Source organism: Eubalaena glacialis, chromosome 1 (assembly GCF_028564815.1).
Source record: "Eubalaena glacialis isolate mEubGla1 chromosome 1, mEubGla1.1.hap2.+ XY, whole genome shotgun sequence".
Lineage (NCBI taxonomy): Eukaryota > Metazoa > Chordata > Mammalia > Artiodactyla > Balaenidae > Eubalaena > Eubalaena glacialis.
In genome coordinates, this window is record NC_083716.1 from 195638439 (window position 1) to 195657629 (window position 19191).

At 36.1% G+C, this 19191-nt stretch overlaps 3 protein-coding genes across 4 annotated transcripts in view; 2 read left to right on the top strand and 1 right to left on the bottom strand.

Moving 5' to 3' along the window:
* ANKAR (ankyrin and armadillo repeat containing) overlaps nucleotides 1-3010 on the top strand; it is a 64528-nt gene extending 61518 nt beyond the window's left edge. Inside the window, exons 21-22 of the mRNA XM_061203200.1 lie at nucleotides 1413-1459; nucleotides 2766-3010. Coding sequence (XP_061059183.1) covers nucleotides 1413-1459; nucleotides 2766-3010 — 292 coding nt within the window. The remainder of the gene's footprint in view (nucleotides 1-1412; nucleotides 1460-2765) is intronic.
* A 3200-nt stretch (nucleotides 3011-6210) lies between these two features.
* OSGEPL1 (O-sialoglycoprotein endopeptidase like 1) lies at nucleotides 6211-16193 on the bottom strand. Of its 2 annotated transcripts, none has more exons than XM_061203218.1 (8): nucleotides 16109-16193; nucleotides 14683-14923; nucleotides 10581-10968; nucleotides 9588-9615; nucleotides 9363-9511; nucleotides 8076-8206; nucleotides 7881-7952; nucleotides 6211-6411 (listed from the first exon to the last, which is right to left on the bottom strand). In XM_061203218.1, the coding sequence occupies exons 2-8, from the start codon at nucleotides 14901-14903 to the stop codon at nucleotides 6333-6335; spliced, it is 1068 nt and encodes a 355-aa protein (XP_061059201.1). In that variant the 5' UTR covers nucleotides 14904-14923; nucleotides 16109-16193; the 3' UTR covers nucleotides 6211-6332. The 2 variants fall into 2 exon arrangements, with proteins under 2 accessions (XP_061059201.1, XP_061059194.1); XM_061203211.1 differs by having other exon boundaries at nucleotides 9588-9792.
* Nucleotides 16194-16316: 123 nt separating this feature from the next.
* The window catches only part of PMS1 (PMS1 homolog 1, mismatch repair system component), a 107749-nt gene continuing 104874 nt past the window's right edge, over nucleotides 16317-19191 (top strand). Inside the window, exon 1 of the mRNA XM_061203272.1 lies at nucleotides 16317-16355. The gene's annotated coding sequence lies outside the window, so the exon portion shown is untranslated. The remainder of the gene's footprint in view (nucleotides 16356-19191) is intronic.

Here is a 19191-nt window from a genome sequence, read left to right on the forward strand (position 1 = left end):
CCACAGCTAGCCCATACGGCAACTTTTTGGGAATTAGAAAAAGATGCCCCTTCCTCATACACTTTACTGCCATCCCCTGGAAAATGGTTGTAGTAACCATACAAATCTACAATGACTGTAAGGTGAATGGCACCCTCGGGAGTTGTGAACACTCAACTTTCAGGATTGTAAGCAGTAACAAGTGGCCAGTAAACTTATAGGAATGGCTACCAAGTGAGGTGGAACTGGTAAGCAAATAACAATTACTCCCATAACTAATAATAATTCTATGCGCTCTCCTTAGAGCATTTACATAGACTATTCCCTTTAATTTTCATAACAATCCTGTAAAGGAATTTGATTTAAATGAAACTATGGGAAATGCACTAAAAGATTAAGTTCCACAAAATATTCCTTGATTCCACTACTGGAAACATAAAGTAGATTGATTTTGGTTGGGATCACAACAGCATTGTTTTGGAGTATATTCCACTTCTCTATTCCCACACCCCTATTCAGCCCCAAGAATGGCAGATTAGAAGAGTCTTTGGATGTATAAATTTTGAAGCATGTAGAGCCATAATTTTACTGTTAACTGACCCTGCATGAAAGTACTCTGAGCCTAACAGTAGCTAGTTTCACGTGACCCTATAGCCATGAAGCTGACATATTGAATAGATTGGGGCCTGTGCCTCATTCAAGTTGACAACAGCAAATGTTCCTCATCAAATTAACCAGGAACACATTTGTGATAAGCAGTTTTAATATTTTAACTTTAATCAAGACTTACATTTTATTACCAGGGAAATTGTGTAACACCATATTTATATGTTACATGTACAGGATGATGATTAAAATAATACTTCTTTTAAAGCCACACACATCATATTAACTTAGGTATACCTTGTTATTCTTTGGCTTGAAACATTTCATAGGTATTACATTGCTTTGAAAATAAAGTTTAAATTTTCTCTTATTCTTAATACATAAAATGACCTGATCTTTATTCTCCAACCTTATCTCCCATCATGTCTCCAGATACCTTTAATTCCAATCACACCAGACTACTTAGTGCCCTTTGAACTTGCCATGCTGTTTTATAGTATTGTAATTTTTCATATCCTATTCCCTCTATCTGGAATACCCGCCCCCCACCTCATCCATTTAAAGACTTATTTTCTTCAGAACCTAACTGAAGTGTCTCTTCTTCCATGGAGCTTTCCCTGATCACTTAAGGCAGATTTACTCTTCCAAATGTTTTGGGTGATAAGCGAGTCAATGAGTGACAGAATATAAAACACCTACAGGTAACATGCATAGTTAGTACAGGTAATGTATAAATTAGACCATTAGGCACTGAACATGGTACCTGGGTGTACTAAGTCTTTATATATATATATCTAGTTTTTGTGATAAAAATGTTTTCCTTTTAGTCTGGAGAAAAATGGAGGACCATCCATAATTCCTGTCTTTAAAAAAGGTAATTGATTTTTCTTTTATACTTTCTAGCCCTGACACTTTATAATTGTTCATTTCTAAGAATTCAAAATGTAGGGACTACCAAAAAAAGTTTACCTGTAAACTTATGCTTTTCTAATTCTATATACCTAAAATATCTTCCCATTTACAAGCCCATGTTAATCATTTCTTTTAAGGCTTCCCTACTAATATCACTTGACAGAAATCACTCTTTGCTTTTTCCCACAAGCCATGCATAGAAGTCATTATTGAGCCATGCATAGAAGTCATTATTGAAACAACATGTAAATATGACTTTAATTACGATCTTGCTATTATTCTGTTTCATGTACAACTTGTCTATCTTATAAGTTCTTAGGGCAGAGACCACACTGTTTCCACTGATACTATGTACAGTTTTATACAAAGTTGGCAGATGATGGCTGAGTGGCCTAGGCCTGTGAGATCAGAGTCTAGATCTTATAATGTTACTCATCAATTCCTATCAGACATGTAATAGGGAAAATAAATTACTTACTAGTTTTATGTATATGCTTAGTGCTTGTTCATGTGTGTGTAGTGTAGGACCAAAATCAGTCTTACTTGGTATATTACCTTACTGTCAAAAGCAAAAATAGAACCTTCTGAAATCAAGATCACTTTGCTGGAGTCACAAATGGAAAGAGAGAGAATAAGAAAAGAAAAGGAGAAGAAAGAACTTCATTTATTCAGGGAGATATGAGGGAAGCTAAGTATGTGTGGGAGGCTATTATTTCTGAATATCATGGGTAGAAGAGCGTCTGGTTTTTGTATAGCTTCTTTAGTGTAAGAGTAATTTACATAAAAGAATAAAGCCAGTTCCATTATTCCTTCACTTTAATATTGGTTTCTGAATAACAATATGTATACCAGTAACGGTCTGATAAAGTTTTCACAGGTTTGTGGTAACATAAGAAAAAATAAGGACAATCAAATTTCTGATAAAGTTAATTTCATTCAAGTAAAGTCCTCCATTTTGATATAATGCTTTTTACACTTTCTATTGACATTAAAATATCCCTTCTTTTACAAAACGATGTTTAAAGTAGCTGGCATTTGTTCTTTCACTAGTGCCAACTTGGCATAATAAAAAGTTGGCAACCATATATTGATCCCCACAAATTTTTGCACTCTGGCATCTAAAAGTCTGGAAGCTACTGATCTGTTCTCTTAGTATGTTTTAGTGATGTGAAGAAAACAGAAATATATAGAACTAAAAGCAATGAGACTATACCTAGGGCTCTTAGGCTTAAGAAGGAGACACTTAATTGTGGCTCTCTAATTTTTAGGGAAAGCGCACCGAAGAAAATTAAAACCCAAAATTCAACCAAGAGATTCTTTGACTTTTATACCTCCTGTAACTAACTTCATGGGACTCTTCAAAACAAAAAAGACCACTGTTTCTCACAATATTTTTTCCTTTTCATCTGCAATTTCATCAGATATCACAACTGTATCAAGACCAAGAATAGTGCTTTTGAGCCAACTTGGGAAACATGTACAGAAAGCTAATCCGGAGCCTGCAGAAGGCTAATTAAAAACATTTTAGTGTAAAAGGATTCCTGAGCAATCTTTTAAAATTTTTTATTTTTAATTGTGGTAAAATATACATAACTGAGTAATCTTTTTGAATGGAAGTTCTTGATATTGATACTTAACAAATTTTCCTTAGCATGTCTACTGGAATTTAACATCAGGTCAGAATTATGGTTTCAAAAAGTAAGTAGAATTTTCTATAATAGAATGCCTGCACTTAAAACTATTAAGATATAGCAACTGACACAAGTGGCACAATTAGTGTATATATCAAGTGTTTGTTAGAAACATTTTTAAATTGGTATGCTGGGCTAAAAAGACCTGATTCAAAGTAGCCTACATGTTAACACTCACTGTACTACCTTAAGATATTTAATGATAAATACTACAGGTACACGAGTCTTCTAAAATCTGAAATGTATACTTTTAAAAACATTTTACTAAAAAAAAATCTGAAATCCTTTCCCATCAAGCACAAAAGTATGGCTAAAAAGTGTGGCCACCACTGTTGACCATTCTCCATACGTACAGAGTATCTTTGGTTTGCAGCTGGAATAGATGACATTCTTTTTTTTTTTTTTTTTTAATTATTAGCACCTTTAATTATTACTTATTTATTTATTTGGCTGTGTTGGGTCTTCGTTTCTGTGCGAGGGCTTCCTCCAGCTGCGGCAAGCGGGGGCCACTCTTCATTGCGGTGCGCGGGCCTCTCACCATCGTGGCCTCTCTTGTTGCGGAGCACAGGCTCCAGACGCGCAGGCTCAGTAGTTGTGGCTCACAGGCCTAGTTGCTCCGCGACATGTGGGATCCTCCCAGACCAGGGCTCGAACCCGTGTCCCCTGCATTAGCAGGCAGACTCCCAACCACTGTGCCACCAGGGAAGCCCTAGATGACATTCTTTGTGGCTTAGAATCATGTGATGTCTTTGCCCAACGAGTATTGTTTCCAGTAGGTGCAAGTTTTGATGTATGTCTGCTTCTCATATTTTTACAGCAGCAAATGGATTTGATATAAAAGCTAACTAGGCTTCAGTGGGTCCTTTAAAGAGCCACCGTTTTTCTCTGTCCACTTTGCTCAATTGTCTCTATAGTCTACCTGCGCTGCAGTGAACACACACATTAATTAGCAGTTATTTTCTCCAACATGCTTTAACATAACAGTAATGATGGTGGTGACTGCAGCTACAGGTACTCAGGGCTTTCTGTGTGCCATAGTCCAAAGCCTGTGCTCTTAACCACTGTACAATAAGAGACCTCTTTAATCTTCAAATTCGATTCAAAATTATCTAAATAGCTCTGAGTCACAACTTCCTGGTGGAATTCTGAGAAGAATGGCATATTTTATACTAGAAAGGGATAAATAATTCAAATGATACAAACCTTTTATTCATTTATTCATTTATTCAGCACTGTTAAGAATTCATATCATTGGAAACATTAAGCCTCTGGAGACATTAAAAAAAAAAAGCCTTTAGACAGCAAACTTTGAGCTTTGAAACTGGCTTCAGGTGGTTTCAAAGTTGATGATCAGGGTTTTTTTGCATTCAATAACATAGACATTTCCTGAGTATCTTGGCCTAGCCGGACCATCCTACCACGCTTAAAACTTTACAGTATTTCTCCTTAAGTACAGCCCCAAAGTACAGATTACTTTTATTACCCTGCACTTTCTTTTTATTTTAAAAAATTATACATAAGATGAGAAAGGCCTCAGTATATAGAGAGTTTCAGCAAATTGCCCGCCTCTTACCTGTACTATAAGCTAACTAACTTTGGCACACATGCTTGCCAATATAGAATTCAATGTTTCTCCCTTTCTCTTCCTTCCTTCTGGCTAAATACTGAAAGACCTAAATATATGGAATGCTTCCAGAATTTGCTTGTTTTCTTTATCTGTAGTTTACCTGATTTATATCATGAACTTAATTTTGACATGTGTGTTTGTAGCATCTGGAATAGTTTTGATACTTTGAAATTTTAAGAACTTAGATTATAGATATTCCTATAAAATTTGTGATGGTGGGAAAAAATTTTGGTCAATTTTCTTCTATAGTTTATATGCACTCTTATTGTAACAGCCAAAGGAGATACACTTTCTATGAATTTAGATTCACATGATACAGAATACAAATCCAAATGTAAAAGGTGAATTCACAAACTAATAATTTCTTCTAAATTATAGTTACAAACCAATTATATCATACCTATACCTCAACATCAAAGAATGTAAGCTTTATAAATGTTGCTGTTTCTATATGTTCTCTCATACAAATTATATTTCCAGGATAAAATGGAGGATCATAAAGCAATATTCTATGATCACAATTCTAGAAAAAAGAATTACTTATGGAATTTCCCAAAAGGGAAGGTCACCTTAAGGAAGGATTAAAATAAGAAATCTTTTCATTCTAGATTTTTATCCTTACTCTCTAGTTTCTCAATAAAGCAAGTCACTGATTAGAAAATTAACAACTTGATCCAGTATGGATGATGTAACATAAATCTCTACTAGCAAAATCTCTCAAAGGACATTAAATAGTTAGTAGCATCATCCTTATATTCAAAGGACAGTACATTCAGTTATTTTAATCTGGGCAGAAAAAAAGTCATGAACTGTTATGCTATCTGCAGTAAAAGTCAGAGTCAAAGGACATTATCCAAAAATAAAACAGCCCTTTTCACCTCATATATTTTCACCGATTAAATACACTTTCTAAAATAATGAATGTGAATATATGTGGCCAACTAAAAAGTACAATATACACTTGAGGGATTACTTGCATGTCATATTTCTTAAAATCCCATTTTAAGAAATGTAGAGAAATCCCATTTGCTCCAGAGAAGATACCTAATAATATATATTTTTATAATTACTAACATATATTCTTTTGTTTTGACTTAGAATTCTTGAGTTGACATGACTTTGACCTGGCTACCTTTCTAAAATTGTTCTCTCATTAGAAAAGTCAGGCTAATGTATCCTGATATGAAAAAGGGGGGTAAAGATCTATGCCTGTATAATATGGGGCCAGGATTTAGCAGAATTGCTATATTTTTTCCAAGGTTTTTCTTTCTACTTGCCAATATCAGTATATTCTTTTTCCCACAAGATGTTTTATTTGGTTTTTGATAATAAAAAACCCTCTATACTCCCTTATAAGACTATAACATATTATTATAGTCTCTCAGAAGAGCAGGTTAAACATCAAACATAAAAAGGATAATAAAGAAAGTCTTGATGAACAATTAGTATTATATATTTGATATACAAAAAATCAAAACTTTACTACTACCTTTAGGGATTTTTTTGAAAAGCAAAAATCAAATCTTCATATTAAATCGTGGGACTTTTATGGCAGCTTCTCCCACTTCTTTTGATATATCTGCTCCAAGAGGACATCTGCCATCAAAATCAGACAAATCACATTATTTCAAATTATTTTACATTATTTGTTTACTGATCTGTTACTAGTTCTGCAAACTATCTGCTTAGAATTCTGACAAACAATATATGTATCTAGTGTATAACTGATTATATGTGATGGTGGTTCTTGAATACATAAAAATACAATAGGACCTCAAACCAGAATAATGGGTGAAGGAAGGCTAGAAATCTAAATTGCACAATTTTTAAAAACCACTTTGAGGTATAATTGACATGTTAAAAGCTATACATATTTAATGCATACAATTCAATGAGTTTGGGGTTGAGATGTTTTTGAAAGAGTTCTCTCTCAAATACTGTAAATAAATAAAAACTTGAAACAGAAAAAAATGACAAAAAAATGCCTTATAATGCTCTACAAAGCTAACAGGGTAAAAACAGTTTACCATACAAAGTCAGACCTGCATTTATTCCAACTTCAGAAATTCTCCAGGTTTCTACCGTTCTTCTCTGAGGTTTCAAAAGCTGGCTTGCTCCTTTTCTACCTTCCTTTGTCACTGGTGGCAGTAGAGGTCTTAGATCCTACCCGCTTTCTCTGTTCTTCCTCAGCAAATACTTTGGGCCTCAGATTTCTGCTTTTTTACCATGTTGCCCTATACAAGGCTTCAGATGGACCCCAACCTAAAAAAAGCCATCATCTCCAGCCTCAACACTGCCACAAGAAGACAGTGTTGGATCAGATGGTAAGATTCTGCCTGAGGCTAGGCCATCAACTTAAGGGATTCTTTCTGTCACTACTAACTAAACTCTGTTCATTTATGATCAGCCTTAATAGTCTATGGTTCACATAGGTATAGTTATGTACTAAAATGCTGAAAAGTTTAAAACCGCAGATGAAACACTGTTGAAAACAGAATTATGTTAGATTATGAAACATCATCATGCTTTACTGTTTTTACTATTCCAGAATTAGCTTAGACCAGAACTTGATAACAAATTGAAAAACTGTGCTACTCCAAGAACATTGATTTGGGAGAGGAAATAAGGCCTGCAGAAAACAACTATCTTTTGGCCATTTCTCAGCTGCCTGTGGAGAAGTATACTCACAACCCAGTCTCACACCTGAATGCTTTTTGCACATTTTCCTTAAGTTTCCAGCACGACAACTGATGCTGAGATGGTCCTAACACTGCAAAAGTCCAGGTCATGGACATGGTTTCCATTCTGGTCCCCAGTGAGGGAATTCATCATCCTTACCCACTGCCTGTTTCTAACCTATGATTTGTCAACATTTATATAATTTAATGCTATAACAAAAATATTTATTATAAGGTATCTAATGCTTAGGTTAGATTAAAAAAATTAATGTACTCTTTCTTCAAGTACCACCAGAGTATCAATGAAAACCTCCAATATAAAAGCAAAATCCAGGCTTTGACTTTTACAGTGCAACTTGCATAAAGATTATGAATGGTACCACGTACTTTGGCTCATAGCGGATGCCTTCTGTGCTGTGTAAAATGCCCAAGCCAGCACGCAATCTTTCAACACCATTCCTAAATAAGAATCAATAAAAATAAAATAACTAGCCCAAGATTTAAAGGAAGAAAATTTAGCATGATGAAATGGCAATTAATATTTACATAATTATGAGTGAAGCACAAATATCCATGGCTTACCACGCAATCATAATGCCGTTGTCAGTGCACAGTCTGGGAGGAGGACACAACAAAGTGCATTGTGTTGCATTTGTCACGATTTCCAGAGCTTTTCGGATATATAAGTTACTTGCAACGCCTCCAGATACAACCTGAAAAAGTTGAGAAAACCAAAATTAACAAATATCACACATGAATATGAGCTAAGCTGTGAGCTAAACCTGGGGGAAGTACCAGCATTATACAATAAGACAATATCACATTTTGGTAGGTGGGTAATGAGCAAGTGATAGATCTATATAATAAACATTTGCGAAAGAAACAAAAATCACCAACAATGTCAATATTACCATATGATCACTTTCATTTTTGTACATTTTCTTCTAACCGTTTTCTCATTACAATCATAGTACAGTATTTTAGACCCTGCAGTTTTCACTTATAAGCTTTTTTTCTCATTTTACTACATAATTATTAAACTATTACCTTTGATATTTGTGTAATATTCCATTTTGTGAACCTACCATTTAAATATTTTTCTCGCTTTACAATTTTCAAAAGAACGAAGTTTAAGATACAGTTACACAGGAAATTTATCAAGGCTTTTAAGCACATTTAAAGGGATTTCATCAAAGGAAGATAAATTTGAAGGAAACAGCCTATTTCTCCTTCAATAATGACAGCAGTTATACTGCATTTTGCTTCATACTGTAAACCCTCTTTTAAATTCAGTAAGATGCAGCCTTGAACTTTTTTGCCACACAGGCTGTACAGATGTCCTATAAAGCTGCCAGGCCTATACAGGGAATGGCTGTTAAAAGTTTTTTGTTTTTTTTTTAAATTATTTATTTTTGGCTGCATTGGGTCTTCATTGCTGCACGTGGGCTTTCTCTAGTTGTGGCGAGGGGGGGTTACTCTTCGTTGCGGTGCGCGGTCTTCTCATTGAGGTGGCTTCTCTTGTTGCGAAGCACGGGCTCCAGGCGCGCGGGCTCAGTAGTTGTGGCTCACGGGATCTAGAGCGCAGGCTCAGCAGTCGTGGTGCACGGGCTTAGTTGCTCCGCGGTATGTGGGATCTTCCCGGACCAGGGCTCGAACCCGTGTCCCCTATGTTGGCAGGCGGATTCTTAACCACTGCACCACCAGGGAAATCCCAATGGCTGTTAGTTTTTATTCTACATGATTTCATACTGTCAGGGATAGCATATGGCATAAAGATCTTTTCATCCTATGCTTAGGGTCAATTAAACTCTGGGAAGAAAAGTAACATACTGTAAAGGATTACTACTATTCTAAAATTACAAAACTTACCAGTACTGCATTACTTTGACATAACAAGTCTCTCTGCTTGCAAAATAGAATAGCACGATGTGTTCTTTTTGCAATGTGGCAGGCTACTGTGTGCTGTACTGCAGCAGCAATATCTGCAGCTGAAGACAGGATTTGCCCCTTCTCAATACCTGCAGGAATGAGCAGGTATTTTTAGGTACAATCCAGTACTACTTATTTGTCCAACTTTACTAATTAGAAATATACCTTCCTCTTTTTCCTTTTGCAATATCATCTTATCAATAACGTGATGAAGTCCAGAAAAAGAAAAATCACAATTTTTAGCACGTTGCATGGGAGGTTTGAAATCAAAATGCAATTTATTTCCCTGTTTGGCCAAATGTTCTATAGCCTTCCCACCACTCATGGTGGAGCACTCTGGATGTTTTATTAAAGAAAGTCTTCTTGCTACCTATCAAAAACAAACAAAAATTTTTGTAATGTCATGAAACTGTACATTTTGAAACCAGGGTGCAAAGGAAATGAATTTTACCCTGGATGAATAAGACATGCAATACTTTTAAAAACATGGACCAGAGCTGGTCGTCAGTCAAGACAGACAATCTTGCTGTTTCTGACAACCTGGTCAACAGTGGCCAATCACTGCCTTCCTATCTACTTTTGCTCTTCTACTGGGGATGGAAAATAGGTTTGAAAATGACAATGACTGCTTAATGATGAACTTCAAAAATAAGAACCTGCCCTATTTCTTCCAATCATTTCAGCTGTTGGCAACAGGTTTTTTGTATAAGGCAGTAGGCTTTAAGATTCTAAAACAAAGGAAAAGAAATCTGCTTGTCAGTGGTGTCAGCAATTGTAACATTTAATGATAGAACTTTGTGCATCTTTAATGTCCTCATGTTATCTTTATATATCCTCTTATTTCACTTTTTAAAGGTACATTACACTTCACAAAGCACTTTCTTTCACATGTTACTTGATTAAAAAAAGTGTATATGCAAACTATTTGAGCCTTTATATACTGATGTAAACCTCATATCATTTTATTCGGAATGGGTAAGAAGGGATCTTTTATAAAATTATGTACTACTCTTTATTTTTCTACTGCACATTTTTTTCAGTCTAATATGATATTATTCAGAAATATTTAGATGAATAGCAGTAGTGTATCTATTATTATTTAGCTGAAACAGACACCTTAACAAAAAAGAATAGAGATATTAATTCTTAAATAATTACCTTGTCAAGCATGTCACCTGGCGCTATGTCCAAAGACTTTCCAAGAAGCAGAAAATCTGAAACTCCTCTAACTAATGCCAAAAGACAATGACCTCCTGAAATCAAAAGAACTAAAAAAGGAAATTCTACTTTATTTGTCAACCTAATAGTAAGTGCATGAGCCTCCATATGATGAATGGGAATGAAGGGCTTTTTTAACTGGTCTACCAGTTGTAAGCTAAATGATAAGCCTACACCCAAGCTTAAAGCAAGTCCTGGTTTTATGGTAGTTGCAATTGCTGAGAGTTCACTTGGAGAGACTTTACTGGCAGAGAGAGCTTCTTGCACTATGCGTTGAATATTTTCTCTATGAAGCTGTTGAGCTACTGGAGGAATAATCCCACCTGTTCTGAAAGATATAAAAAAATAGCTTTTTATAATTTTAAGATTATAAAAATAGAGAAAGAAAAAGTATATATTATGGCTGAAGGCATGTTTTCAAATTAACCATTATATAGCTAAACACATTAGTAAGTCAAGTATTTTCAAATTATGTGTGCCTTATAATGTGCAGTACATTATAAGAACTCAACATGCAGTGATTAAGGATGTTATTTAATGTCTCTGACTTTTCAAAACTGTATACAACAAACTCCTATGGATTTGTTTCTTGATAAATGAAATCACCAAAATAATTTTGAGAAGCATTCTAAGGAAGGAGTCTTGAATAAGGAAAGGACAGGATAAAACTGGATTTTAGGAAAATTAATCTATCTGACTGGAAGAAAAGAAATACTAACAGAGAGAAACATGAAGACAGTTTTGTGAAGAAGACGAGCTTATTTTTAAACACACTGCACTTGAGCTCATGGTAGGACAGTAGACAGCTTGAAATCCTGAAATAAAGTTTGGGAATCCAATCTTTAATTGGATTGGTAATTTTGATTTTTGGTCCATGTAGGACAAGCAGTGGATGACCACTCCAAATGTCAAGAATAAAGAATTAGAAGGCAAAGTTGTTAGCAAAAAATTTGCCAGCATGTGACTGATCAGAGAGGCAGAGCAAACATATAGAGGGCCTGCAAGATGTACCTCTAATCTCAAAAACCCTTCAAATATTGATGTTGTAAGATCTATATACATGGCATTCAATGAATATTTAATAGTTAAAATATGTACTGTGTCAGTCAATGAGGGCAATATTTAAAAGAAATGATCTTATTTCAACACATCCATAATATAATACCATTTTCCTTAATTCTTCAAAGTGACTTTTTCTCCTATATTCCTCAATTCTGTTAATGGCATCAATAACCTCCTCATCACTTGGGTTTCCAGGCTTATCTTTATCTCCTTTCTTTCCCTCACTTTCCACATTTAATTAAGTTTATCACCATTGATAAGGTCAGCACTGTCCCATTGCCACCACCAAGTTCGAAAAGCTCTCATTAACTCAGTCTATTCAAAGCCTTCTAACTGTACTTCCCTAGATACATTCTCTGATCCTTGGAGTTGTTCTATATTGTGTTGCCAGAAAAAAAGCACAGTGCTGACCTCATCACTCACCTACTCAAAAGCTTTTACTTTCTTGGAATTTGGGAGACTTTAAATCCAAATCCTCTCCCTCCTACTCATTTCTTCCTCCTCCCACTTGCCTACTCCCCTTCCTTTCTGTGCCTCTTCTATGTATTATCTTCTAAGGGTTATGCTAAGCATCAGAGACAAAAGAGATGAATAAGACCATGGCTTTATTCTCAAAGAATTATGATTAATAAAATCAATTAATTAATAATCAAATAATAATTTGTAGACAGTATGGAAAGTGGATGACTAAAGAACAAAGCTAATAAAGAGGGAGTGAAACCATTTAGCCTCAAGACTGGAGCCAAAAGTCCAGGCAAGAGACAATAAGGGCTTGAACTAAGTGGAAAGTGGGAGGAAAAGTTTCAAGAAATATTTGGGAGGTAGATTTACTATGACTAGATGACTGATTTGGGTACAGAGTGGTGAGGGAGAAGTCAAGATTGTCCTTCAGGTGTCTGGCTCTAAAGAAAGAACTCCTCTTCCGAGCAATCCTCTATTATTGCACTTTCCATGCTGTTTTACAATGATCTATTTACCTATCTGTCTTCTTCACTTATTTATAGTAGTAAGAGAAGTACTGTTGTTACTAGTAATAGGTAGGTTTTTTTGAGCCCTTGCTATTTGTCAAGAACTGCACTAAATGCTTTAAAAGAATTCACATTTAACCTTCACAACAGTATTATGAGCTGGCTGTCATTATTATCACCATTTCACAGATAAGGACATTGAGACATAGAAAATGGTGCAGGGTCTCAAAACTAGTCAGTGGCTGAACCAGAATGTAAACCACTTTATATGGTAAGCTGCTCAGAGGAAAGGATCATATATATGTACCCACAGTGCCTCAGATGCTGCCTTGCAATTGTAGGTATTCAATAAATGCTGAGATGCGCTGAGGAGATGGTACCAAATAGCTTATTTGCCTATATATTCCTCTCAGGTGACTCATGCGCTAGCTAAACTAAGTGTCTGTCCAGTACTTTCTCACCTCTTTGCCTTTGCCAGTGATGCTCTCTCAGCCTACAATATTCTTTCCATCCTCTTTCATTGAAGGTCATTGAAGGCCTAACTATATCTCAAGGCCACTGACCCCTGCAACATGTCAGCTGCTATGCTGGGCACTAGGCATAGTGTAGCGGTTAATACAGACACAGCCCCTGTCACCATGGAGCTGAGAGTCTATTGGGGGAAAGATAAGTAAACAAACATAAAAATTATGAAAAGAATTACGAGGAAAATATGCAGGATATGGTATATAGAATAAACAAGGTAGGAGTACCTAATTTAGATTAAGTGGTTAGGGTAGGCCTTTCTGTGCAGCTAACATTTACATGTTCAAATGTCCAGTACACCCCAAAATAATGAAAGGACTGTAAAACTAAGGCATGGTAATAAGTTACTGTCTGCACTACTTCTTTGATACTCACTTTATGCTGCCTTGCACTGCTAACTTTCCTTGTAGGTCTACATACCATGTCTCAAAGATTAGGTTAAGCTTCTTGAAGGCAAGGACTTGCTAGTATTTCACTGTGCCTTATTAAGACCTACCACAGTCCCTTTCATATAATACGTAACCATTGGAGGCCTACTCTGCCTCTTCACGTATGCTATTTCTAATATTCTGTATTATTTCTATTATGCACCCCACAATCCTATAAGGCAGGTATTATCTTTCCCATTTTATGGAGGTGAAAACAGAATCAGAGAGGATCAGGAACTTCCCAAAGTCAGAGCCAATACCAATCACTAATTCATGATTCACACACAGGTTTGTGATCTCAAAACACCAACCTTTTTCACTATTCAGATGTTGTAAATTAATGGCTTGAAGGCATATCTGAACTGTATGGTATTTTAATATATTTGAATTACCTACTAATTTTTAAAATCTGGGAGATATTACCATAACATTCTGGATTTCCATTTTCTCTCGAAAATTCTGATAATCAAATAACATAAGGCCTACATTCTTGTATGGCAACAACTGGCTGGAGCTGAGTAGTGACCTCCTATAGATATTCTCCACATTATACCCAGCCCACCTATTTACGTAACCTGCCTGGTGGCCCTCTGGAAAAATCTGAGTTTATAAACCTGGCACCATTCTGTGCTTTAATACAACAGTATATTATTATTTAAGTACCAATATGAATTATATGTGTAAATGTGAATAGGATTTTCTTTTGCAGTGATTAACACAGGCTAGAGGTCAGGTCATACTTTCCTAGGACTTCAGTTGAGACCATGAAACATACAGGTGGACAAAAGAGGAAAAGGCATGAGGGGAAATCATGGATAAATATTGGAGTTTAGTTTCTTTTTGGCAACAGGATTAGCTAAGGTTGGGACCTTATTGTGGAGCTCCTTAAAAGCCAGGTTGAGGGGTTTAAGGTTTTCCATGGCAGTTATTAGAAACTTTTGCATGAAAGAAGAAATTAGTTCTTAAAATTTCACTTTTATATGTAATAAATACAAAAAAAAATTATTTCATTTATTTTTCCAAAAAAAAGTGGAAACTACCAAGATAATGTCTACTCACTTTAAATGAACTTCGGTTTGGGAATGTATTGCTTCTCCCAAAACATTTCCGGTTTCATCCACCACAGCAGCTGCTGTATCATCACAACTGGTTTCAATTCCCAATACTAGTTTATGAAGAAATAGTTTTCCAGGATGAAAATTAAAACTTCTTAGAAATTCATACATATTCCTTTTTGATGGTTTAGAAAAAACTCCTGCTGTCTTATTCAATATTAGCATATTTACTGTGTAGATAATTCCTGGAAAAGAATTAAAGAAACAAACTATTATTTGGAAATGACATTAGCCACTAGCCCATTCAGTAAAGCAAAATTCCAAAAACTTGGTTTATTTTTCAATATATAGTTTTATAAAAATTTAGGAAAGTTTTGTAAAAGTTAGCAAAAAATTTTAGTCTAGAAATCTGTTAATATAAATAACAGTATGAATGAATATAATGCTCTTTAAGAGGGAAAATGGGAAGTTAGATATAAAATTTTTAGTATTACTATTACTTGCATGCTGTTCTTACCAAACTATTGATTATTCTTTATAAAACAGCTAATGTTACAGTACAACAGCTGCATGGATAGTCTTTTGGAAAGTGCTATTCATTTTTATATAGCTAAAATTAAGACAAAATGTGGTTTAAAAAAAAATCAAACAATAAGGGCAAAATGGAACTGATGAAAATCAATGCATTCCATTTCCTGGAAACATCTTTCAAAAGAAAAATTTAATCATTTGGTCGGAAAACAAGAGTTCACATAAAGCACAAAGTAAGATTTAGTCGTCTAAGTTTAGAAACAAGTGTTCTCATAAAGCTCATCTTAAAAGAGCATCTCAACTAAAACGACCGTAACCTAATACCTATTTTATCCATTAATTACAATTGTTTGAATTAAATCTACATTTTTGCCACAGGTTTATCATAACAGGGATCTCCCCAAATCCTCTTTGCCCCCAATAACAGCAGTCCATCATTAAAGCACCCTGGTTTTTTCACACTGCCAAATATCTAGTCTCATGCCCCCCCAAATCACCTGTTCTAGAACCTTCTAGATATTTAAGTAGGCTCTTTCCCTATCACACTAATGGACAAAATGGAAAAAAATAAAAGAGCGAATATTGGAACTTTTATTGTTCCACAGGAGCAGAGGGCATCCAGGGATTAGAGATAAGCAACCTATTCACAGAGGATCCCTGCAGAGGATGCAGCCCCAACAGACGCGCCACGAGAAATTATACTTATAGCCACTAAATCCAGCCAAGGAAGCTTGTGCGAAGCCCTCCTCCTTCGGGCCAGGAAGGATCCCAAGCGAACCCTGGGCACTTGGCCAGCGCTGGTCTCTGTCTGCTCTAAGAAGGCGAGGGACTCTGACTGGAACCGCTTTTCCAGGCGCGCGAAAGCATCAGTGGAGAGAGGGCTGAGCAGTTTCACCCACCTTCCTCGTGAACGACAGTCACTAGTACTCATCTCCTTTCTGCAGCAAAGCCGATCGACCGCCCTTTCCTAGGCGCAAGGAAGCCCGAACCTGTCGCCCCGGAAGTGATGTCATCAACACGGTGCCCGCGTCCCGTCGCCAGGGTCGGCTGGTATTCCCCTAGAGGGCGTCACTCTTCGAGTAAATATAAGCACAAAGGCTCTCATTCCCCAGATCGTGCGCTCAAGCAATTCTCCCAGATTTGCAGGTAAGACTTCCATAAGGTCACACGGCTAGTGACTGGTCTAGTGGAGACCGAACACAGATTCGACTACATAACATTTAGTTCTAAACACTACGCTACATTAAAAGAAAAAAATTTTTTGCCTTAGGCTGGAATTTGGACACCACTGTGAGAAAAGTATGTCTTTGCTTACTCTGAAGGTAAAGTATGTACTTCAGCATAGTATGTACTTCTATTCTTGTACCTCCTTCAGTCTTTTTTTGTTTTTATTTGTATGTGAACTTGTTACCATTTCAACAGATTTATCCCAATCTGTTTTTCTTCCCTGCTAGGCGCTAAGATTTTACTGAACAAGGACTTTATAAATGCAAGGTTGGACAGGGCTGGCACATGTATCTGCGCCTTGCATGGTGTGAAGCTCTTGGTATGAGGTAGGGAAGTCACAGTTATGGTCTAGTGGCAGATGTGTAATTCATAATTTCCAGATACGTAAATTTATAATTATCAGGACATTAGTAAGAATTTTTAAGGTAGAACTTAAGTTTATCAAAAATTTCATTTATGTGACAATAATAACCATAATTAACAATAAAGTGGCACGCACTATGTGCCAGGCACTGTTGCAGATTAATTTACTTAATCCTCACAACAATCGCATGAGGTAGTTACTGTCCTCATTTTACAGATGAGACAACTGGACCACAGAGTTTGGGTGATTTGCAGGTTACACAGCTGGTAAATGCAGAGCTAGTATTAGAAGTCAGGCCATCTGCTCTGGAGTCTGTTTTCTTAACTGACGGAAGATTATATAGTTCATATTTTCCCTAGGATGTATTGTTGACCCAAAACAGGAAAAAAAGAAAACTTAAGACCTAAAGGTTAAGAAAAAGTAGTCATCCTGATTGCATATGATAGGTCAGGAGTTATTTTCTTATACACTGTGATCTATTCTGAACATAAAATCATTCCCGTCTGGCATTGTTTTTCTTGCAACTTGAATTACTTTGTTCCAGTGCTCTCCTGTGCTGTCAAGAGTTATCCCTGTTGTGTTTGGTACTATCAATAGTAGAATCCTTAACTGGGCACTCTTGGCTGGTGTTGAGTCTGAATGCTGCATTATGTGAAAGAGCCAAACTTTAGGACACATTAGGAAGAAATTTTATTCTTTGAGTGCATGTGGGTGGTAGAAAGAAATGGTACTTACACCAGTCCACATATTTGGCAAGTGAAGGTATAAAGCTTCCATGTTCTTTATCGTACTGGAGAAGTTATTGCGGGAAAGGCATGCTCTCTGGGGCTTGTCTGAGCTTTCATGCAGATCACATCATATGGTTTGAATGCCACATTCATGGGCATTCTCAAGAAAATATGGCCTAACCACTGTAACTTCAACTTGAATTGAGAGCTCTGAATCTAAATATGTTCACTTTGTCTCTGCTATTGCTTAGCTTTCCGTTTGTAAACTTAAGAGGAAAACTTTATATATAAGAATCTTTACAATACTCATTCCCTAATTATGTCTTACGAAACTGGATTTCGTTTTCACGTATCACATATTTATTGGTTCTTCCCTTTGTGCTAGGCAGTTTATTAGTTGTTAGGGATCAAAGATAAAATCCATTTTCTATTTTCAAGGAACTGAGTCTAATAATAGGCAATTACAATACAGCATTATGGAAAATGTGCATTGAGAGAAAAGTTGCTGGGGGAAGGCAGTATCCACAGTCTAGCAGGACCATGGTGTGATTACTGGGTTTCAACATCTGTTTCTTTTCTTAGGTTGAAATTGGTTTATCAGATCTGGAAGTGACTGGACTCTGTAGTGCTGAGTCACACACTCAACTTGCTTAGAAACTGCTATGTAAAACCCATAATACTAATGTATTAACTTAAGAGAAATGATGGAGGGTCTAGGATAGTTGAGCTTGCTGATCCTCACCTTCTCTGTGTTGATCAAATTACAGTGAAAGCCAGATCCAAATTATAACCAGATTGTTTAGCACAATGGAATGGAAGCAATAGAAATGAGTTTGGTGCTTTTAATGGCTAATATTTCAGGCCTGATGCACCCCTTTCCACTTCAGTCACATACCTGCCTTATGTTCTTCATAGGTTGGATTGTGCTAAAAATAGTCATTTGACTTTCTCTTTTTAAAGTTTCTTTGCTGACAAATATTTTTTGATGTGGAACATTCTTTCATTAATGGTAATACCATCAATCAGGTCTCATCTTTGGAAGATATTTTGCTTTTTATTTCGTTTGCAGAACGATTATGCTTATTTTACAAATATACTGCTTTTTAAAAATTGTGTCAAAATATATGTTAACAAAATCACCATTTTAAACAGTTCAGTGGCAATAAGTACATTCACATTGTTGTGCAACGGTCACTACCATCCATCTCCAAAACTTTTTCATCTTCCCCAGCTGAAACTCTGTATCCATTAAACACTAATTTCCCATTTCCCTTTCATCCCAGCCCCTGGCAACCACCATTCTTTCTGTCTTTATGACTTTGACTACGCTTAGGTACCTCATGTAAGTGGGCTTACACAGTACTTGTCCTTTTGTGACTGGCTTATTTCACTTAGCATTAATGTCAAGGTTCATCCAGTGTGGTAGCATGTGTCAGAATTTCCTTCCTTTTAAAGCTAAATAATACTCCACTGTGTATATACACCATATTTTGTTTATGCATTCATCTGACAGTGGACACCGGTTACCTCCACCTTCTGACTATTATGAATAGTGCTGGTATAAACGTGGGTCGTACAAGTATCTTTTCAAGTCCCTGCTTTCACTTCTTTGGGATATATACCCAGAAGTGGAATTGCTGGATCATATGGTAATTCTGTTTAA